Source organism: Pleurodeles waltl, chromosome 1_2 (assembly GCF_031143425.1).
Source record: "Pleurodeles waltl isolate 20211129_DDA chromosome 1_2, aPleWal1.hap1.20221129, whole genome shotgun sequence".
Taxonomy (NCBI): domain Eukaryota; kingdom Metazoa; phylum Chordata; class Amphibia; order Caudata; family Salamandridae; genus Pleurodeles; species Pleurodeles waltl.
Window position 1 is genome coordinate 881,453,577 of NC_090437.1, and position 23,571 is coordinate 881,477,147.

Consider the following 23,571-nt stretch of genomic DNA (forward strand, 5'->3'; position numbering starts at 1 on the left):
TCCAGACCAAGATCTAGCTTTCTGCCAAATTTTTTTGCAATTTCGTACAGTGGTTCAGGCTCTAGTTCTGTCTAAAATCCATATGAGAAATTGCATGGGAAAATCATGTTTTGGGATCCCCTCCCTCTTCCTCAGTCTCCGCTTAACAAATGACCCCAAAACTTTCAAAACAGTAGCAGAAGTGAGTGGCAAACTAGTTTTGTAAATTTTGTGAAGATTCATCAAACGACTCCAAAGTTATAGGAAAAAAAAAAATGCTTTTCCTATGGAAACTAGGTCCCAAAGGTTATTGTATTGTTATAGTTAGGTGAAATGTTCAGTAACAAAGAGCATAATGTTTTAATCTCTAAAAAACAACAGAACTTCAGCAGTTACTGTGAACAATAACTTATGCACTAAGGTAACTATAACTTGCGCACCACCATGCACAGTTTTCTGATCAATAATGTCATTGCAAATGTTGCAGTGATATTTTCAATGATGTCAAAAAGATGTCATGAGTGATATAATATCTGGGGTAATTAGCCATACATGGCAAGGGCAAAAGTTATAGTTACCTTAGGGCACCAGTTATACTTACTTGAATTAACTATAACTTGTGATTTTTTTTTGTTTTTAGAGTTTAAAACATTACCTTGTAACTGAACATTTCACCTAACTACAATGTTACTTTAACCTTTGGGATTTTATTACCATAAGTAAAGTAAACCCTATGCCATGCGTGTGCAGCAGGAGGCTGGCCAGAGGGCCTAGCCTGTGGTCAGGCCCTGCAACCAACTCCCTCGTAGGCAGCAAGCCCCATGCTGCACATAGCTTTTGGTGAAGCGGTATAGGGATGGCCTTCAGGCCCCGGGAGCCCCACCACCACGGCTAAAACCTATATATTAAAGGGGGGGGGGGGCATGCAGACCCGGGCCAAATTTAACAGAAAAAGAGAAGGGGACCACGCAGCTACCTTCCCTAAGCCTTAATAGACCCCAGAAACCCCATCCCCTATAGCCGAATTCAAAGAAGAGGGGCCATGTGTCCCCTTCCCGAGCCTTATCAGGCCCCAGGCACCCCACGCACCATGGTTGATTTTCATGGCACAGGTAAATGATAGGAATATCAAAAACCAACAAGAAGGGATGGGGAGGCACGTGGCCTCATTACGCCATGGTGACCCCATGTCCAGGGAACAAATTACATTTAAAAAGGGAGGGACCGCAAGCCCCCTCCTCGAGCCTCAAAAGATCCGGGACCCCTTCCATTGGGGCAAAATAAAATTAAACAGGAGAGGAGGTGTGCTGGTACCCTGACCCAAGGCTTTTTGGAACCCAAAGACCCCACCCCACATGGCCCACCTCCCTGAGCCTTATTAGGCCTCAGTAACCCCATCCCCGGGCTGTATTTTTGTTTTGTTTTTATGGGAGGGTGGCCACGTAGCCAACCTCCCAGAGCCTTCTCAGGCCCCGAGGACCCCATCTTTCAGGGCCACCTGTTTTTTGTTTTTTTTATACGGGAAGAGAAGCCGCGTGACCCCCACACCCTCTAACCCATGGACCCCATCCCCTGGGGCCTCCATGATTTATAGGTGGATGCCCCAGTACCCACCCCGTACCCCCACCAAGCAACACACTTGGGGCTGTGGCAGGGAGCGCCAGGGACCATGCAGCCACACCTGGTTTGCCGCATGGTGCAGGAGGCAGCATTGCTCCTGCTAGAGGGAGCAGCTATTTATGCTTGCTCCCTCCGGCTGGGAGCAATATTTGTTCTGTTTACCTGCCTGCAGCAGTGCTGGCAAGGAAACAGAACACAAGTCAGCTCCCAGCCTGCGGGAGCATATTTAAATCTCTAGTAGGCTGGGAGCACCGTCTGCATTAGTCATCCCGGCAGTCTGGCGGTCATGGCGGTCCTAATTCACCAGGGTAGCGCTGCAAGCAGTGCTGACCTGGACATTACGACTTTGTTCTTCGCCAGCAATTTTATGGTGGTAGCACTTCCATAAAAAGGCTGGCGGAGAAAGGGTGCAAGGGGCCCCAGGCACTTGGCATGGGCAGTGCAGGGGCTACCCTTGGCCAGCACCGTCACAATGTTCACTGTCTGCTTTGCAGACAGTGACGATTTCAACGCGTGCTGGTGCACCCTACGCACTACAGCATTGTCGCCGGCTGTATTATGAGCCAGAGACACTGCTGTAGGGAAACTCGTAATGGGCACGGTGGGGAGGCATCCTCAATGGCGGCAACCTCCCCATGGGAATTCCAGTGGATGGGCTTTTCCATCCACCGAAATGGTAATGAGGCCTTTAGTGTTTGCTCCTGTTTGGTGGGAGATTTAAAAATACTCCTGCCAGACTGGAGCAAACACATTTGTTCCTGCCTGTGGTAGTACAGGCAGAAAAACTACTGTGTCCTGGGGGTGGGCACAACAGGACACAGGAAGTGAGGAGGCCCTGGGGGGTGAGGTTCTTGGGCCTTTGAAAGCTCAGGGAGGGGTGCCATGTGCCCCCCTCCCTTTTAAATAAAATGATGGCCATGGGGGTTGGGGTATTCAGGGGCCATTTTAAGGTTTGTGAAGGGGGTCCAGTCTACTCTCACCTTTCATTGACATTGCAGCCTGGGAAGATGGGGTGCCAGGGGCCTATGTAGCTCCAGAAAGGGGACTGCATGCTGCCCTTGCTTCCTTTAATTACTCTGCCCTGGAGAAAGGGGACCATGGGTCCTTTTTAAGCCCTTCTCTCTTTTACTTACAATGACGGCCCCGGGGAGGTGGATCTCTGGGGCCTTTTTAAGGCTCCTGGTAGGGGTACACCCCACTCTCTTTTATTACCTCAGCTCCAGGGGTCAGATCCCCGGGGGTTCTCAAGGATGAGGGAGAGGGCCATGCACCCCCTCCCCCAAAACATAACCTACATTTGGCCCCTGGTCCCTGCCCCACCCTGGGGAGGTTTTAAAAAGAGGCGAGGAAGTCAACACTTTTTAAAAAAAACATTTTACATAGATTTGCGAATTCTCTGCAAACGTGCGGCAAAGTTTTTTAACAAGTGATTTTGGCCTCTAGCGGGGTCCCTTTGGGACCCCACCACCAGGCCTAGGGGGTCAGGGTATCCCTGTCCTGCCCCTACATCTTTTTTTGCATTTTATTAGGACTTTTGACTGAGTCTCAGAGTTCTATGATGGCTGCGGCCACATCTGTGTTTCGATTAGGAGCTGTTTTTTTATGAAAGCTTTGGGAAGGTTGATCAAATGGCACCAAAAACAAAAAATTATTTTCCAGTGGAAACGTGGTCCTAACTATAACTTCCCAGTGGTGACCACCACTGAGTAATATATACGTATATATATATATATATATATATATATACACTCAATAAAATCAAAAAGCTGTCTCCATCAACTATATGGATAGTGTCCTCCTCATCAGCAACAAAATCAATCCATCAACTTTAACTTAGTGGTTTGCTGCACATCTATCAAACACGTATCAACTGGTCCTGCTTGGCAAGTCTGAGCCAAATGAGATATACCATTCACCTGCAAGTTTTAATCATGGGAACTTGTGACCTTACGATCTTCTGAAGTACCTCAACTCCTTTGATACAATGGTACAGACTTAAAATAATCATAACCATACTTTTACTTCAAGCTCAAATTTTGTCTCATAGGGAATGCAGTGCCCCACTTACAGTGTATGACAGTGCTGGGCATGCTCCAAAATCTCTTCTTCGCATTGAAACCTGAACACTTGCTTCCTTCTTCGAGCATCAGGCACTTCAGGAAATGTTTGTGTGCTAGCCATTCTGGATATGAAAAAGACACGAGCACAGGCACTTAAATGCAGTAGCACAGATCTCTAACAGATTAGTGGCACTTTATAGAAGCAAACACATCTCCAACATTTGTACAGTTGATTTTCATGGCACAGGTATATGATAGGAATATCAAGAATTACTATGATTACACAATAAAGATTTGCAAAGCATAAGACACATTTTAGAAAGCTAATCTGCAAAGTGGCAATTTACTGTAAATAAGACAAGGAAAACATCATACATCTTTGAGCCAGGCACAGACAGCAAGTGTATATGTTGGACCTCACCCTTTTTGCGGGGTTATCCCCAAACGTTTTGCCTTTCCCCTCCAATATTTCTGACCTGTGTTGGTGGCTTTAGGACTCTGGGCACTTTACAACTGCTAACCAGTGCTAAAGTGTGATCGGTGTACCCATGATTGGCATATTTGATTTACTAGTACGTCCCTAGTAAAGTGCACTATATGTGCCCAGGGCCTGTAAATCAAATGCTACCATTCTGTGACTCTGTCTGTCTGCTGAATACACGTCTGGGTAAGGATGACAGTTGGGCTTTTTGTGTATTCACTTCAGACAGTCACACAAAGGGAGCTGAGGTGTGACCTGCATATCTTGATGTCCCATCACCAGGCTGATGGATCTTCCTGAGCTAGAGTGGTGGGAAGAACTGACACTTGCACCTGAAAAGGGCTGTGCCTGTCCTCACACAAAGCAGCCTCTAACCCCCTGGAGTGTGTCTGGGGCCTGGGTCCTGTACACTACAAAGACTTCTCTTTGAAAGAAATGGGTATAAGTATTGGACCTCTGACACCACATACTTAGAACACTTCTGGACTGAATATTGTGCCAGAAATAGGAGCTGGATGCTGCAGGAGGGACTGCCACTCTGCCTGTTTGCTTTGGCCTGCTGCTTCTGTCATGGGAGTGAAAGGACTGGACCTTGCTTTCTACATCCTGCTTTCCAAGGTTCTCCAAGGGCTTGAACTGAGCTTGCCTCCTGTTAGGAAGTCTCAGGGACATCAAAGACTTCATCTGCCAGCATCTGGGCTCTCTTGCTGAAAGTCCTGACTTGCCAAGTGGTGCCAAATCCAGTTCCTGGGCCCTTGGAAGTGAGCTCTGGTGCAACCAAGAAAAAAACAAGCACATCATCTCCGCTAACTGCAATAGAGCTGTGGTCTCTGCTGAGTACAACGACTGTGACCAGCATCACAGGCCCAACACGGCAACAGTGCCTCCGAAGTCTTGTCACATTGCGTGTCTCAAGTGCTGTGTCCCCAACGTCAAGGACACCCAACTCCGCTGCAGCATCTGCGGCCCCGTGGTGTGATCGCGACACCCCAAAGTTGACGCCTCACATCTTGACCTGCTAGATTAATCGACCTCACCTGGTCATCAGGAACTTACGCCGCATCACCTCTCCTGTAATTGTAAGGAACCGGCACCTCACCATCCCACCCTAGCAGTAAGGAACTGTCGCCTTACCAGCTCCATCGACGCCTCACTTCCGCAACTAGGGTCTGAGCAACTGCGTGACCATACCCTGTTTCCTTGTGAGTGGCGTCAAACCGTTGGAAACAACTCCATCAAGACACTGTGATAGCCCCAGTTGGAGCGATTGTGTTTCTAAGTGCTATACTAAGGTGTAATCTTTGGAAATTTGCATCTTTAGTTGTATATGCTGGATTTTTGTTGTTTTGGTCTTGTTTTACTCACATAAATATTGGCTATTTTTCTAAACTGGTGTGGAGTACTTTTGTGGTGTTTTCACTGTGTTAGTGTGTGTGTGTGTGTACAAATACTTTACACTTTGCCTCTCAAATTAGCCTGACTGCTAGTGCCAAGCTAACAAGGGGGTGAGTAGGGGTTAACTTAGCTGTGTGACTCCCTTACCCTGACTAGACTAAGGGTCCCAACTTGGATAGGGTGCAAACCACTCCCTGCTAGAGATCCAATTTCTAACAGTAAACAACACTAAAGGATATTAAAACACAAAAACATTAAGAATCAACATAAAAGCAAGTTAAAAAAACATGTGGCAAGTCATCACTTTGTGAGAAGCAGACAGTAGCAGTAGTAGGGCGGTTGATCAAGATGGATGCTTAACAGGTGGAAAACTTAAGAAAACTGAAGCAGTGTTAGTGTGCCCACTGTGGCAGTAACATCGCATTTTTGTTGTGACAACAACTGAATATCAAATGTAGACATCAGCTTCGATTGGGAGAATACCTTTGGTAAAGACTGATAGCCCATCCTGTTTTAGACTCTCCTAGCATTCAATATCCAGATTTATTTATTTCAATGATTACCTCATCAGATAGAAGAGCAAAAGCTAAAGTTATGAGTAATGGAATAATTTCCGAGTTGTTTCCTTAGGAGAGGGATTTCACTAGGGATCTCATTTCTTGCCTACTCTATTTGACTTTACCTGGTAGCCTTTTATGAGTTACTTACTGAGAGTGTAATAGTAGGTGGTGGAAAAATACACTAATTATAAAAGTCGGACATATGCCAATGACCTACTGTGCTTTTGAACCTGGAAAAATCTGCTGCTCTTTCAATATATATAATTAACATATTTTGGGTATAAGTTGAACCTAACAAAGACAGAAGCCTTTTAAATATAAATGGGGTTAAATGTAGGGACACATATTCTATCTATTTCTGCCAAAATAGTTTCATTTTTAATTTAAGAAACATGAAAGCAGATGAGAGCTGACTGTGAGAGATGGCCAAATGTAAACTGTACCTGTGGAGAAAACAATATTATTAAAATAAGTTGTTCTGCCTAGGTTACTCTGTCAGTGCAGATGTATTCTGCATGTAGTTCCAAAAAATATTTCGGTCTCATTTATTAAAACCTAGGAGAGCTCCAAAGGGTTTCTAGGAAAAGGCTACATTTTGTTAGTTGTTGGTTCTAAAAGAGAACTCTATAACACACCATATTGGGGGTCTTTACATTGTGAACTCTCTGACAAATACAATAACAACGGGTATTATATGGTAAACTGAAAATGCACCTGAAAATGGTTTTACAATGTTTAAGCTATCTGTCAAATACCAAATGAAAGGGATTTACACTGTAAAGTCTGTGACAAATGCAATAGAATGGGTTTTAACACATATCCCTCTTTTCTTGATCGGGCTCTCATGAGGGAGGTTGAGGGATTAAATCAATTTATACTTTAAGCCATTGTAAAATACTTGGTGGGTCTGTCTACGGAAAGAAAAAAATGGTCATGCTTAGATTTCCATGTCAAAGATAATAAGCTAGGTTTATTATTAATGTGGTAATATTGACCTCCCATTTTGCATTTGAATAGCTTGACAAAGCCTTTAGCTCTAACCTTTTTGATTATGAAAAGCCTCACATTTTCCAGTACAAGTGTACAGGAGCATTGCTATTTATTTAGGATTAGAATCTGCTGGAGTGCAAATTGGCACGTGATACCTCAATTATAATGGGAGCAGACTACATTTAAAGGGTTAATTGTTCCCTTTGATGTTTCTATAGGGTAGATGCCTTGCATTGGTATAATTAGCAAGCCTCTTAAAGGAGGGGATCCATTTTGTAATTCTACCTGAAATCCTGTAAATATCTGTCATTTGAAGTCAGGAATTTAGTTGTGTGTTCATTACTTTTCCTCTTAGGATGCTCATTTATTGTGTGTGTTTTTGTGCATTGCTCAGTCCTGAATTCACAGCACCTCCCAGAGTCAGCACTGTGCTGCTTCGTTTTCGAGTCAGGTTTTACATTGCTAACTCTTGCAATAGGAAGGTGGTATGCATTGTCAATGCCAATTTCAAAAGGAAAGGGTTTTACAGTGAGAGGTCTATGGCAAATACAGTAGGAAGAACTTACTGTTCTGAACTGCTTGACGAACACAATAGGGAGGGGCTATACACTGTTTAACATCAAGAGTCCTCTGACACAGATTTGTAGTCCATGTGGCACTAGCAACGTATTGTTTTTATTATGTAGCTGAGTAATTTTATTAAATAAAGTAACTGAAGTATTGTTCCTTTTAAAGGCAGAAACACTGGACATTGATTTCCTTAAAACTATTATGTATTTTGTGGCATTTGTTATCATTTACTTAACCCATTTGGGTGTTTTATTTAATTATTTTGGATTTACTTTTTTACTTGCGCTGTTGATACTCAATTCCACATACAACAAAGAATGAATGATTCTGACCTTCCCCAAAAACTTCAGGAATGCCTTGCTTCATTCGTTTGTTGAATGACCACTAACAGTTTATACTTGAATAAGGTAAGACAGAAGTGTTGGTTCGTGGGAATCAGTTGAACCTCTGTTTGGTTACTGACTCACCCTTTGCCCCTGCTACTCTGACCAAAAATGATGATCTTACTATCAAAGCTGATCTTACCTTCTGCCCACATGGCAACAAGATTGCTGGCAAATATTACTCCATTTTGAAGATCAAAAGGGAGATGGTTGGTGATCCATGCAGCTATCCGATCCTGTTTGAATTCTAGGAATGCAGTCTTATCTGGCCTACCTGCATATCTCTACATATCTTATCTGTTGCCATCAGACTGTGCAATATGCAGCTGCCACGCTTGTTCCTTAATTTATCTCACACACACATCTGTAAAGTCCTTGGATGGAAGAGAGAGGCAAGCCCTACATGTCATGGGGATGAGGGAAAGGACCTGTCCAATAGAAGATAAAAACTGGCCAAATGTTAGACTGGATGTTGCTGAATATTTGTACATGCAGGCACCACTTGTGGGGGGGTGCTGTCTGAAATACAGCTGTTTTGGATCATTATTGTATAATACGCAGTTCATCTATGACAAGGGCAGAAGAAATAGGCAGTAGGAATAGGAATGACTGGAGCAAGTCAGGAGGTCGAGAAGAGATTTGGTGGGGCAGATGTGGGTGGCTGAATGAGCAAGTTCTGTCCTTTCCTTGAGGGACTTCCTTTCTACGATCCTGGGGGTTAACTAGCTGGAGAAGGTACAGAAAGATTTCACTGAGTACAGAAGGGTCAGTATTTTGCTGCAAGGTTTTGAAAGACCCTAAATATTAAAAAAAAAGAAAAAAAGTTGGATAGCAGACTGTGAGAAACTGGGTTAATGGTTGAGTGAGTGTGTGCCCAGGTCAGGCAGCAACCACAATCCTTGTTAGGGTAAGGCACAAGCAACCCCAAATTACCCTGGGCTCAACCCCCTGGGAGCCTGGCACAGAGCAGTCAGGTTCAACTTAGAGGTAATGTGTAAGGTATTGTGTGCAACACTTCAAACAGTAAAACAGTGATAACACCATACAAAAAGATCCCACACCAAGTTAGAACAATAGAGCAAAATGTGGTAAATAAATCAAGACCAATACTACCAAAATCCAGTCAGTAGAACCGGAGATATGAGCTTTTAAAGAATTTAGTGAAAATAGAGCCAACTCTGGATATTAGGTTGCACTGGGCTGGCTGATACTTAAAGGTTCAGGCCGACCCCAATGGAGCGCAGGTCAGATACAGTCCCAGATTAGTCCCCTCTGAAGTTTTACCTTCCCAAGATCGTGCCAAGAATCCTGTTCGCATTGACGAGGACTGTGAGGAGCAGGTAGAGATTCGCAGGAGGCACTGTGAAGCACAAATAAATGGCTGGCGCAATAAGCAGGTGTTGCTGGAGCTTAGCTCTGGAGGTCTCAGCGAGCTGTCAATGCTGCAGTGCGAAGAGTCGGGCTGACAGAGCTTCGCACTGATTTTCGGTGTGAGCCCTTAGGTCTCGGTGTGTGGGTGCCCATTTGGGGTCACAATGAGCCCAAAAGCTTGATTTCAGCACCTGCAAGCTGCTCCAACGGTCCAGGACCTGAAAAACACCACTTAGGAGTCTGTAACTCACTGCAGCTGTGTCCAGAGAGTGGTGCAGGATGTCGGGGATCCTTTTACATTCCCGGGGCTCAGATCAGGAGGCCAGCAGACTAGTACTCGGAGTCACTCTGGGATCCTGGGTTCAAGATGAAGTTGGAGGTTCAGTTCTCCGTCCCCAGGCAAGAGGGAAGCAGGCTGCAGCACAGCAGTTTCTTTTGGGCAGCAGTCCAGCAGAGTGGCAGTCCTTGCAGCAGTACAGAAGTCCTTCCTCCTGGCAGACTATCCACAGGTCCAGAAGTGTAATGAAGTGGTGGTGTTGGAGGTCCAGTATTTATATCCAGTTGTGCCTTTTAAGTAGGGGAGAAGCTTTTCGAGGTTTCCCTTTGAAGTTCTCAGACATCCTGCCTCACCTGTCCTGGCTCCATACTAACTACAGGGAGTATGCAGCCCTTTATATGGGGGCAGGGCACAGATTATTCAAGTGTAATTGGGGCTGTGCCCAGCTCTACCCTCCCATCCTCTCTGTGATGGCCCATCCAGATACACCTAAGCTCCCTTTTGTGTGAGGCTGCCTAGGAGGAATACACAAAGCTCAACTGTCAGCTACAACCAGTCATGTGATCTAGGTAAAGGCTACAGGCAGCAAAGGGCTAAGGTAGGAAAATGCAAACTTTCTAAAAGTTACATTTTCTGAATTTCAATTTAAAATCTGACTTCACCATACATTAGGATTTTCATTTATGATTCCAGAGTCACCACACATGAACTAGTTACCTGTTACCATTTGGAAATTACACTTTTACAATTTAATAAGCTAACTGTAATGTTGACCTATGGGAGAGGTAGACCTTACAGTAGTGAGAAATTAATTTATGAGTTTTTCACTTCCAGGACATGTAAAACCTAAAAGTACATGTCCCACCTTATAAATTCCTTGCACCCTTCCTTCTGGGCTGTCCATGGCCTACCCTAGGGGTAGCTTATATGTATTAAACAGGAAAGATTAGGTTTAGCAAAAGGTTTATTTTGCCAGGTCGACAATGCAGTTAAAATTTACACACTGTCTGGACTGCCTGGTCTGAAACATGCTGAAGGCCCACTAGTAGCATTTTATGTACAGGCCCTGGGTGGATGTAGTACCATTTTTAAAAGTAAATTAAATCTGTCAATGCAGTGTAAATCAGTTCTACCATAATTTATAGAGAGAGCACAAGTACTACAGCACATGTTGGTTATAGTGCACAGAGGCCTAAGGCCAGCAAAACCAAATTCAGCAAAAAGTGGAGGGTGAAGGCAAAACATTTGGGAATGACTTTACAGAAATGGCCAGGTCCTATGCAGACCTACTTGTTAAATTGCCATTTAAGCACTGCAAATTGCATCTCTTGGGTTAGCTTCAAAGGCCAGATGAGTTTTGTTCTCTGCCTGAAGTAATATGTTGCTACCATTTATGACTGGGTAGATTGTGGAACCACTCATATGTACTGCATTGTATGTCAATCTTCACACTACCATTTTGAAAATAGGGGTGTTTTCATTTTTGTTTTATTGTTTTTGTTCAGCATTCACATTCTTCAGGGTGAAATGGGAGTGTATTAAGAGGACACTCAGCAGATGGCAGAGTTCTCTCAGGCACTTGATTAAACTGGTAGGCTTTAGGGTCTGTTTATAACAATATATGAGAGGCTGCTGAGAGTTTATATTTTGGGTGAGGTCCACCTGTCCGCTTGATAGGTAAGGCTGCAATACTTCAGAGAGGCAGAGTGATGCTTTGCCATGCAAGCCCATGTGTACAAGGGACAGGGTTCTAAATCTTTTTGTAGTATCACTCAATTAATTTGTGATAGGGCCCATTTCTTACTGGCCAAGCATGAGGCAAACCATGCGTCTTTGTGTTCTTGAAACATGGCCAATTTCATAGCTGGGAGACTGTTGCAAGTGTAGTGTTCAATGTGGAAAGGACTGACTTCGAGGACCAGAGTATTCCATTGAGTCAAAAGAAGTAAAGGCAGGATCCTTTAGAGGATACGTAGGTGGTAGAAATTCCATAATTTAATTCCTTGATCTGGGGCATGAGTGGCATGTCTTATCACCATCAAAGTTATTTGCAAGGCTAAGGAATTTTGAGAGGATCATGGGAGGATTAATGGATATACCTAAATAAATTATATCAACAGGCTACAGCAGCAAGGAATGCATCTAAAATACATTAAAGCTGTCAAGCTACGTGCATACATTTTGGACAGTCTAGCAGTCCATGACTAGCAGACAACCCATAAGCTATTCCAGTATGAACATTGGTATTGTCTGCTGAATGTGATAACAGTGTGTAGAAGCAAAGAACATTTATTTATACATTGAAGGAACATTACGAATGGACACAAAGTGGAGGAAGGCATATGTGATTTATATAAGGTGTTCCAATGTGCGCTCGAATGAGGTGTGTCCAGAGAAAAAGGAAAGTGCAGTGGAAGCAGAAGAAGAATATGTTGTTGCTAAGAATGGTTATAGTGGCCTATCTTTCTCTTAATTTACTGCAGGACAATTTGTCACTGCCAGTTGAGCCAACTTGGGCCACTGAGTAAGTCTTTTTTTTTGTCCTATGGGCAATGACAGAATTTAAAAAAAAATCCCACACACCGGCCAATTCAAGCCGACACATCTGGCAGTGCCAGAGTGCCCAAAGGTCCAGTACAATAATGAGGAATTTCGTAGGTAACATTCACAGATTGCAGGTATTTCCTTAAGGGGATGTTATAGGAGCCTGTGACGTCTACATTTTTTAGTGCTCTGAAAGTCTATACAGAATAACTTGCATGAAATAACATGGGAAGCAATGGATTAATAGGAATATAGGGATATTAGCTTTTGGCACTATTCTTCATCACACTCCTTACATAATGAGGTTGCATGTTGTCCAGGAAGTAGCCAACTACATCAGACTTTAATTTATCAAAAGCCTTCAACCTATCCTGTTGTGCTGAGGATATAAGATACCTAACCTTGTACCTTAAATCAAGTTTTTCAGTTCGCCTTACGTTACACAGAATTTCTGGCTTACTCCTTGAGACGTGGCATTCCCTTGGCATGCTTGGTGTATCACACGGAGCTTGGGGCTGCTATAGCTGTACTGCAATTGTTAGTAAATGTGTATTAGGCCAAGAGACTCTATTTGTACCCCTTTCTTGGTCTGTATCAAGAATGGTAATGGTCCTTATGTGATGCTTGATCATCAGTTCCTTCGCTTCCTTTCAAACTCAACAAACAATGGTACCTTCTTAGGGATCAGGGGAAAGGGTTACAATGCACATATACGCAAGGCCTAACTTTTTCTACAGTGTACAATGACAGGGAACTTTGTTTTTAACAAAATAGAAGTCGCGACCATATCATATATGCTCCATCCCAAGCCCCTCATCCTCTTAGTAGTGTTCCTTGTTTATGAGAGGAATGGGTAATTCAGTTGCAGCCCTCAAAATTTGTGCTGAGAGTAGAGACTTGATGTTCAGATTTATGCCCATTCTTCAGAAGTTGGAAGTAGACTAAAGTTGTTCATATCACCGTTTTTAGAGTAAATATTGGCAGCCTGGTCTTTCTGGAAGCCAGCTGCTCTCCTCAAAGTGAGAGGTACAGTAATCGAAGTTTGAACTGTTGTACATATATTACTCTATAATAGCTGTTTTTGAAATGATGGAAATTGTTTGGAGATAGCTTTTCTATAATCTCACTTTCCTATGCTTCGAAGCGTTTCTGGGTCATGAAGGCACTGCTCTGTTGGGCCATTCGGTGATTTCGGGGATGGCAACACAAGGCTGACTGAACAAAACTTAATTATTATTTAGGGTGGATAAGTACCCTCCTCAAGGGATAATCACAACCATTGTCATGGCGAACCCTCAAAGTCACTCAATTAACCTAATCTCCCCCCTCTGGTAGCTATGGCACAGAGCAGATATCCTTAATTTAGGGTAATTTCTAAAGTGTTTATGCAGTAACAAAACTGTAATAAAGGCAAAATACAAACCAGCAAAAATCCCAAACCAAATTTGAAAAGTGGAGTAAAGAGTAAACATTTATAATACAAAATCCAATACGGGGAACCATAGATTTAATAATAAGGAGAACAAGAGTTATGGATTTTTTAATTTTTAAGTAAGGGATTACTCCAAGAAGCACAAAGTGCCAATAAATGTCAATGGTCAAAGTAGACCGGGACCAAGGCGCATATGATGTTTTGGAGGGATACACCAACCAGGTTCATCCTGATCAAAATATCTACCTTCTGATTTAGTCCTTCAACCCCTTCACTGCCACTGATGTCACAGCTAGGTCCTTGGCTGCGGCACTGAGGCACCAAGGACGTGACCATTACGTCCTGGACGTGGCTCATGAGGGGAGTGCTAGCGCTCCCCCATGAGCCTCCCACCCCCTCCCATGGGCAGGAATGGAACGGGAATAGCTTCTCCTTCCACCCCCTATCCCCTAACCTGCCTCACCTTACCCCTCGGGACGTCTGATGTCATCAGTGCGCGATCGCACGCTGACTTCATCAGAGGCCGGCCCCACCGCACTGGAAGTTCATCGGGGGTGGTGGCAGGCAGAGGCATTAAAGGAAAGGAAAGGCCTTTCCTTTCTTTTCTCTGAGCATTTCTGCAGCCAGATCGTAAAGTGATCGGGCTGCAGAAATGCCCACTAGACACGAGGAATTTCTGTTTTGTCTATGTTTACAATGAAGGGGAGCGACCGCTTTGGCAAGGGTCGCTCCCCGGGGGGGGCAATTTTTAAGTAGGCCTTTTCTGGCCCCCCCCGCCCTTGGGGAAGATCAGCCTATTTTAATTAGGACGATCTGCCCCCAAGTGGGACAGAAGCCACTAGACGCCTGGGAGTTTTTTTATTGTAAACAATGAAGTGGAGCGACCACTTGATCAAGGGTCGCTTCCCTGGGTGGCACTTTTTTATTAAGCCATTTTTGCCCCACTAAGAGGCAGATTGGCCTATTTTTATTAGGCCAATCCACCCCTGGAGGGTTGGAGAAACCACTATATACCAGGGATTTTTTTTGCTCGCAAGGGGAGCGACCCCTTAGGCAATGGCCGCTCCTCTGGGGGGCAAATTCCTTTTAGGTCATTTCTGCCCCCCTTAGAGGCAGATCGGCCTATTCTATTAGGCCAATCCGCCCCTAAGGGGGGGGGGGAACCACTAGATACCAGGGATTTGTTTTTGCACGCAAGGGAGGGACCCCGTAGGCAAGGGTCGCTCCTCTGGGGGGCAAATTTATTTTAGACCACTTCTGCTCCCCTTGGGGGGGGCAGATCGGCCTATTTTGAAACCACTAGGCACCAGAGATTATTTTTACTTTTTATTTTTTACAGATGGGGAGTGACCCCATAGGCAAGGGTTGCACCCATGGGGGGGAAATTAATTTTAGGCCATTTCGGCCTATTTCTATTAGGCCGATCTGCCCCCAAGGGGGACAGAAACCACTTAGGCACCAGTGATTGGTGTGTGTATGTGCGTTTTGTTTTGGGGGGCAGCCCCTTGGGCAAGGGCCGTTCCCCATGGTTGCACATTACTGTTGGCCATTTCTTCCCTTCTTGGGGGCAGAAAGCTCACCAGACACCAGGGTAGAATTTATTTTCAAATAAATGGGGACAAAGTTGTTCTGCCCACCGGTGGGCAGATGGGACAATTACCCCCAATCCACTCCCCAGGGGGGCAGAAAGCCTACTAGATGCCAGGGAATAAAAAAAAAAAACAAGAAATAGTGGGGTGGTGGCTACCAACTGAAGGGGGTAAATGTCTTTCAGCTCTTCCCCCGCACAGTAAAAGATCTTATCCCAGTGGCATGCAAGAGGACATTTGATTATTTTGGGTTTTGGTTTTACATTTGGGCCATAAGAGCTTGTCTAACTCTCAAAATCATCCCATTTGGAATGGTGAGGGCTGCACTTTTTGGACTTCGGGACGCTGCCATGTAGAAAAATCTACGAGACCTAAACACATCTGAAAACTAAACATCTGGGTGAGCCCAGGGTGGTGAGCTTCACATACACCCCACACCATTTTCATACCCACAATGCCCTGCAAACCTCCAACTTTGCTTGAAATCACACATTTTTCACACATTTTTGTGATGGAAGCTTCCGGAATCTGCAGGCAGCCACAAAATTACTACCACCCAGCATTGCTGCTTCTATACTGATAAAAATTCTGACCCACTTGTCAAACTAAGAACGTTTTTTTTCAAACTGCTCTTTTGGACCAGCTTTGGTTCCCCCTCAATTTCAACATGTTTTTGCGCTTCCCTGGCGCAGGCACTTGGCCCACCTCCACAAGTGAGGTATCATTTTTATCGGGAGACTGGGGGGAACGTTGGTGGTAGGAAATTTGTGCCGGTGCGGTGATCCCACACAGAAATGTGGGAAAAATTTGATTTTTATTTAGCTAAATTTGAGGTTTGCTGAGGATTCCGGGTAAGAAAACACTGGGGAAACCACGCAAGTCACACCTCCCTGGACTCCCTCGGGTGTCTAGTTTTCGGAAATGTCTAGGTCTGATGGGTTTCCCTAGATGGCTGCGGAGTCCAGGACCAAAAACCTCCCCCTGCAAAAACAGGTCGTTTTGTATTTGATAACTTTGATATGTCCACGTAGTGTTTTGGGGCATTTCCTGTTGCGGGCACAAGGCCTACCCACACAAATGAGGTACCATTTCTATTGGGAGATGTGTGAGGGAATGCTGGGTGGAAGGAAATTTGTTGCTCGCTTCAGATTCCAGAACTTTCTATCACCGAAATCTGAGGTTTGCTAAGGATTCTGGGTAACAGAACTTGGTGAGAGCCCCACAAGTCACCCCATGCTGGATTCCCCTATGTGTCTAGTTTTAAAAAATGCACAGGTTTTGTAGGTTTCCCTAGGTGCCGGCTAAGCTAGAGGCCAAAATCCATAGCTAGAGGATGCACAATTGTTGCCCCCTTGACAGAGTTAACCTCCAAAAAGCAGCCCAAGTAAGTGATCTGGACTGAGGCTTGCCAGGCCCTGAAGGCAGTCATGTGCACCCCCACCTGTGTTGAAGGCACCCCAGTTCTCCAAGAAATTCGTTGTGCAGACTAACGCTTCAGAGCATGGTGTGGGGGCAGTTCTAACACAGCTAAACAAAGAGGGCCTAGACCAGTCTGTAGACTTCATTAGTAGGAGGTTACTTCCCTGGGAACGAAAGTGGAGTGCAATTGAGCGTGAAGCTTTTGTTGTGGTCTGGGCACTGAAGAAGTTGGGTCCCTACATGTTTGAGACTCACTTCCAGGGACAGGCAGACCACAGGCCCCTCAGATGGTTAATCTAGAGGAGGGGTGAGAACCCGAAACTGTTGAGGTGGTCCATCGCCCTACAAGGAATGGACTTTACGGTGGAACAACACACTGGGTAAGAACACACCAATGCTGATGGTCTGTCCAGATTCTTCCGCCTTAGAGATGAGAACTCCCATAAGCTTAGGTAGTTCTCCCCACTTTCAGCTGGGGGGGGGGGGGCACGTGTTAGACCTGGCATCCTTGGTGAGGTTTCCCCTGTCTTTTTGCCTCTGCTTCCTTTTGACAGTGTGCTGGTCTTGGTAATCTGGGCCCTTTACCACTGCTGACCAGTGCTAAAGTGCAAGTGGTCTCTGTGTAAACTGTAACTCTAATTGGCTTTTCCAGGATTGGCATATTTGATTTACTACTAATTTCCTAATAAAGTGCACTAGAAGTGCCCAGGGCATGTAAATTAAATGCTACTAGTGGGCCTGCACCACTGATTGTGCCACCCACATGAGTAGCCCTGTAAGCATGGCTCAGACCTGCCACTGCAGTGTCTGTGTGTGCAGTTTTAAACTGCCAATTCGACCTAGCAAGTGTACCCACTTGCCAGGCCCAAGCCTTCCCTTTTTGTACATGTAAGGCACCCCTAAGGCAAGCCCTAGGTAGCCCCATGGGCAAGGTGCATTGTATGTTAAAGGTAGGACATGTACTGATGTGTTTTACATGTCCTGACAGTGAAATACTGCCAAATGTGTTTTTCACTGTTTCAAGACCTATCTCTCTTATAGGTTAATATGAGGACTGCTCTTTAATATCTTTTAAGAGCAGTTTCCCATTGGGAGCAGATGGAGATTTGAAGTTTGGGGTCTTTGTACTGACAATTTTAAAATACATCTTTTGATAACGTTGGTTTTTAGATTGTCAGTTTGAAAATGCCACTTTTAGAAAGTGGGCATTTTCTTGCTTAACCATTCTGTGCCTCTACCTGCTTGTGGAATCCACGTCTGGGTCAGACTGACAGTTGGGCTGTTTGTGAATTACCTCTAGACAGTGACACAAAGGGAGCTGGGGTGTAGCCTGAATATCCTGATGAGCCCCCTGGGCTAGAGTGGGGAGGAAGGAGCTGACACTTAATTCTGAAAGGACTGTGCCTGTCCTCACACAATGCAGTCTCCAACTTTCTATTGTGTATCTGGGGCCAGGCCTGGGCAAGGCAGGATCTTGTCAACAAACAGAGACTTTCCTTTGAAGTTTGCCTACTTCAAATGCAGGAAGGGGTATAAGTAATGGACCCAAAACCCTAGCATTTTAGATTACTTCTGGATCAAGAGGAACCTCTGCCATGGAGAAGAGCTGAAGAGCTGGAGGAGGAGTATAGCCCCTTTGCCTGTGAGTGTGCTTAGCTGGGTTGGCCCGCAGTTGCTGCTTCTGTCTTAGAGAGGAGAGACTAGACTTTGCTGTGTATCCTGCATTAGAAGATTCTCCAAGGGCTTGGACTGAGCTTTCCCCCTGTTCTAAAGTCTCAGAGCCATCAAAGACTTCCTCTGCCAGCACCTAGACTCTCATGCTGAGACTTCTACCCTGCCAAGTGGTGTCTAATTCAGTCCCTGGGCCCTTGAAAGAAGAAGCTGGTGGCATAAAGACTGAAATTCACTCCCCGGAACCATGCAGGAGAAAAATTGATGCAGCACCTGCTTTGCAGCTGGGAAATCGACAACACCCGTGTGGCGCTGCCAAAATTGATGCATAACCCATGCAGCCCGGCGCTCTTCACCACTGTGCACAGGACGTTCACACACATTGTCTCTGGGTGTCAAAATCATCGTAAACCTGCGTGGACCCGAGGTTGCCCACCCGAAAATCAACGCATCCCTCTTCTGCGGGAGAGAAAAACAACACATCGCCTACCCGACCGGAGAAGAAACAACACACGGCCTCACTTGTGAGTAAGGAATCGACACATTTCTGACTTTACCGACGCATGCTTGCACATGCAGCTTTATTTTTGATGCAAACCAGGTACTTGTGTAAAAATATCGCATTCATTGAGTTTTATGGACTCTTTAATTTAAAAAGTCATAATTTTGCTTGTGTATGTTGGATTTTTGTTGTTTTGGTCTTGTTTGACTTAGATCAATATTGGCTATTTTTCGAAACTGGTGTTTTATCCATTTTGTAGTGTTTTCACTGTGTTACTGTGTGTGCTGTTACAAATACTTTACAAATTGCCATTGAGATAAGCTTGACTGCTTGTGCAAGCTACCAAGGGCGTGAGCAGGGGTTGTCTTAGGAGTGTAACTCCCTACCCCTGTCTAGCGTGAGGGTCCCTGCTTGGACAGAGTGCAAACTGACTGCCAACCAGAGATCCCATTTCTAACACCCTCTTCCCAGTTTTTCTTCTGTTGTCTCACGGGGGACACCCTGAAAATGTATTTTCAGTTCAGGATCTGTACCCTGAGATTGAACGTGTGCCTGGTAGTCTAAAACTCTCTGAGTGGACACACCATACATCTCAAGGTGAGACACTCCGTCTGTGTCATGAAAGGGTCTGCCGTGCACAGGTCTTCTGTCTTCTGTCTGTGTAACAGAGCAGGCAACACTCCCAGGTTAAGAGAAGGTGATTTTTGATCCTCTGGCTCTTCCATTGTGAATGGAATCCACTTCCTATTCCTTACTCTTCATCTGGGCCACTGTACCCATTGTTTAAAGACAGTACCCCTAGAAATCTGTGTTTGTGGTGTGCTCCGGGTGTCTGCCCCTTCAAGCTCTTTTCTCACCTTTGGCAGCACATTTTAAGGATACAGTCAATGGGCATCTCAGGACTGACAATAACCTTCCCCTGGGCAAGTATAACCTCCCATTATAGGGCTCCAGGGCCATAGGATGGAAAAGGTCCTTTACAAGGCCCTGCATGACTCTACATGGTATACACTGTTCTGGGGAAACCAGCCTGTCTACCACCAGAGACTCCATTCAATCTGACTTTCAAGAAGTGAAGTCTACTACCTTCGGGGATTACCAGCTTACTTTCTGGGTCCACCTTCCAACTAAGGGATAATGGAACATGCTCTACCATTTCCTCCTGGGAATACCTGTCTCAGGGCTATATTAGCCATCCCTGTGGAGGTCCCATGGGTAGGCTGCATCAGGGACATATAGCCCCTTTTCCTATGCCCTGACTGGAGACAGTCAAAACACTGGGTTGGGAAAAGGGGCTCCATGGGATTCTGCCCATCACAACCTCAAATCTTGTGCTCTGCAGGGGAATGAGAATCCTTTCTTCCAAGCCTGTTCAGGCCCTATGGGGAATTTCTCAGTATTATCCTGGCCTTCTCCTCCCTCTGGGGAGTCGAACCTGCAACACCTTTCCTGTGGTCACTCCCTGGTACCTTTTTTAGCACTCTGGTGCTGATCTCAAGCTAAGTTTCCTTCCCAAGTCCTCTGGGCACAGTGAGTGTGGTATCAATTGTGCACTGGTGTAACTCTATAAAAAAATTAGTTAAAATGTGCTCTTTCATCATCAAACTGTACTACCCATCATAATCATTTACTTTGCTACTCTTCTCCCAGTCATCTACTGTCTTACTGCATGAATCCACAAAATCTACCCATGACTGGTGAGACTGCCCTGGATATCCCTGAACTTCAGGTGATACCTCTCAGGAATCGGAGTAAGTGTGTGATAATGACTTCCTTTATGTGGGCTTATTTCATCTGGGCAGCTACTTTCAGGGCCAAAAAGTCATAACTCCCTGCAATGGCCACGCGCTTCCACAGACTGGCCCCAAATCCCTCTACGGGTCTCTATGCATACGTAAGACCACTTTATATGTGGTAAACCATTTATCTATGTCATAACTGTATAACTAGGCACCAGGACCTTGGGGATGTGGGCTCTTTTACCTCTCTTAGGCACATCATTGTCACTGCCACATTCATCGTTAGACTTCTAGGCCCTTTTAGACCTCAAGTCCAACTCTCACTGGCTTCTCTCATGGGCCAGCATTACCATTATCTCCTCCAAGGACATGGTCAACTTCTTTTATTTGAGGCCCATAGCGGCCAATTGCAATGTTAAGGCTCTCTCTGCTTGTCTGTCCTCTGCTCTGATGTGGTTAAACTATGGGGGCGCACAATGTACCCTGCTCAGGGCCCGGAATGTGTCGTCCTCATAGAGTTTACTGTAGAGAAATGAAATAGTGATACCGCAAAAACAGCTGAACAGAATTACTCAAAATGTGGCAGGAAGCTAGCTCTTGATCCAGAAAGCATGCATTTTGTGATATGGTGTAAATCTGTTCAGTAGTTTTTGAGAAACTAAGGGTCAAAATGTATGTAAATTTCACACTGTGCATGGAAATGGACACCTTACTTTATGTTAAAAAACATACCAATTCACCAAAGATTGAAGTGACATTATAGTTAGGGATTGTAATGATATTTTACTTCACATAAAAAAAATTGTAGTAAAAAAAAAAGTTAAAGGGCTGTTATAATTAGGTAAAACCATTTTAAACTTACTAAACCACTGAAATTCACCAGTTTAACTTATCTCACGTAACCTGTGCCCTCGCCAATGCACTGCTTTTACCCTCATGTACTACATCACACGACATGTTCAGTGAGTGCATTGATAACATCCAGAATGACTTCGGAAATTACATTTTTGACAACAACATTGTCCATTGTGAGGGTGTGAGTCATAGTTACTTTAGAGCTTGAGTTATTGTTACTTGAGATAACTATAACTGGTGAATTTCAGTGGTTTTGTTGGTTTAAAACACTAAGGGCCTGATTTAGATTTCAGCGGACAGGTTACTCTGACACAGTAGTGACAGATAGCTGTCCACAGAAATCTAAATCCCATTATATCATATGGTGGGTGGGTTACTCTGTTATAACAGAGTAACCCACCCACCGAAATCTAAATCAGTCCCTAAGTTTTAACTGACATTTTCACCTTACCATAAGATCTCTTTAACTTTAGTTTTTTTAAGTGAATGTCTACGATTTTTGTAATGTAAATACATATTATTACAATGGGGCAACGTTGTGATCTCCCACAAAAGAGCAGACTTTAGGGGTGCACAAAGTTTTGCAATGTACTACATACTCTTCTGGGAACACCTACTTTACTTCTAAACAATCTAAACAATCCTAAGTCTAGGAAGCATGATGTGAGACCTGCACAAGTAATAGATCCTAAAAACGTCCACAATAATTCTCTCACTGAGAACCAACTGTAGAGTTTGACTCACTCAGGGTAGTGAAGCACAGCAGTTGAAGGCCTAATCAGGGGAGGTGGTGTGGACTAGTAATCACCATTTGCTGGCATATAATAACAATACTGAATAAATGATTGTCCCTTCTGAGCTGTACATTCATTCCACACAGACACTACTAAATACTATGAATTAATTTACAACTATATACATCAAGCATCTGGAATTACCTTTGGTGGCATTTTGAAATCACCTTTGACCCCCCTAATAGGTCATGACCTCCAAAATCACTGTACCCCCCGCCCCCACCTACACCAGATACAATACATGGGGTATCACTATTCTTAGAGCAGACCTATTCGCTTTGTCAAGGGGTCACCAGGACAATAATATAATGAAACTCTACTGGCTTTGTCAGGGTCACCTCATTAAAAACATATAACCACATGGTAAACCAGTAACCGTGTTCAGATGAATTTAGTATTATTAATAAAAGGCATTGTGATTGTTCATGAAGATAACTGTCAGCAATACATTAAAAAGCATTAAAAGTAAATGTCAGTGCCTTTTTTGAACCACTTTATACCACATTGACTGCAGCCACAGGACAAACAACTAGAGGTCCCTGTGCTCCCGAGTTATAGAGCAAAAGCTAGAAACTTAGGGTCAATAACCATAATCACTTCTGGGGAACTGCTGCAACTCTGGCAGTTCCCATTTATCCTCCTTTAGTTTGTTGGTGGCGTCCATGCCATTGTTGGGGTGACCATAGAAAAGGAAACTTGGCCAGGCAAGCCCTGCAGGGCATCATGGGGCACTCCGTCTATGGAGTGAAGAATATTTTATGCAGTGACTCATCTGTGGCCATTTTCGTTGTGTGTCGCTTTGTGCTGCACTTATACTGCTTTCTGGATGTGCCCAGTCCATCTTGGGACACACCGATGCACCATTTTCCCCCTTTTTTGTTGCGACAGGGTGGGAAGCCCAAACCCTGTGCTGCCCAGCTGCATTCCCACCCACGTGACACTACTGTTTCCCAGTGTAGAAACCGGCAGCAGCATTTGCCCTGCCAACTCATGGTAGGCAAGGTTCTATTACTGGAGTGGCTGCCCACTTCCCCAGACACAGGTACAAGAAGCAGTGATGAGCCCACCATCACTGTTGGGGGGGTGCATAAGCACCCCTCCTTTGCTCCCTTCACATGCAGGGTTGGGGTCCCGGTCCTCAGTTATTGCCTGCCTTGATTCTTGCGCACTCCCTTGTTGTTTCACTGGCCCTCTACACCTGGTCTTTGAGTTGCAGGGATGGGGTCCCAAGACCCTTCCCTTGTTGTTGGAACCTGTGGATGGGGTTCTGTGCCCCATTCATGAGTATGCCGGCTTCAGGGGATGGGGTTCCTGAACCTTGTATAACTCTGGCAGGGGCC

General features: G+C 44.8%; 1 protein-coding gene across 2 annotated transcripts in view; it reads right to left on the reverse strand.

Moving 5' to 3' along the window:
* The window catches only part of LOC138245589 (uncharacterized), a 1,324,589-nt gene that overhangs the window by 1,059,668 nt on the left and 241,350 nt on the right, over positions 1-23,571 (reverse strand). For both annotated transcript variants that reach the window (XM_069199313.1, XM_069199321.1), the window contains one exon: positions 3,668-3,781. In XM_069199313.1, the coding sequence (XP_069055414.1) occupies positions 3,668-3,781 (114 nt within the window). The remainder of the gene's footprint in view (positions 1-3,667; positions 3,782-23,571) is intronic.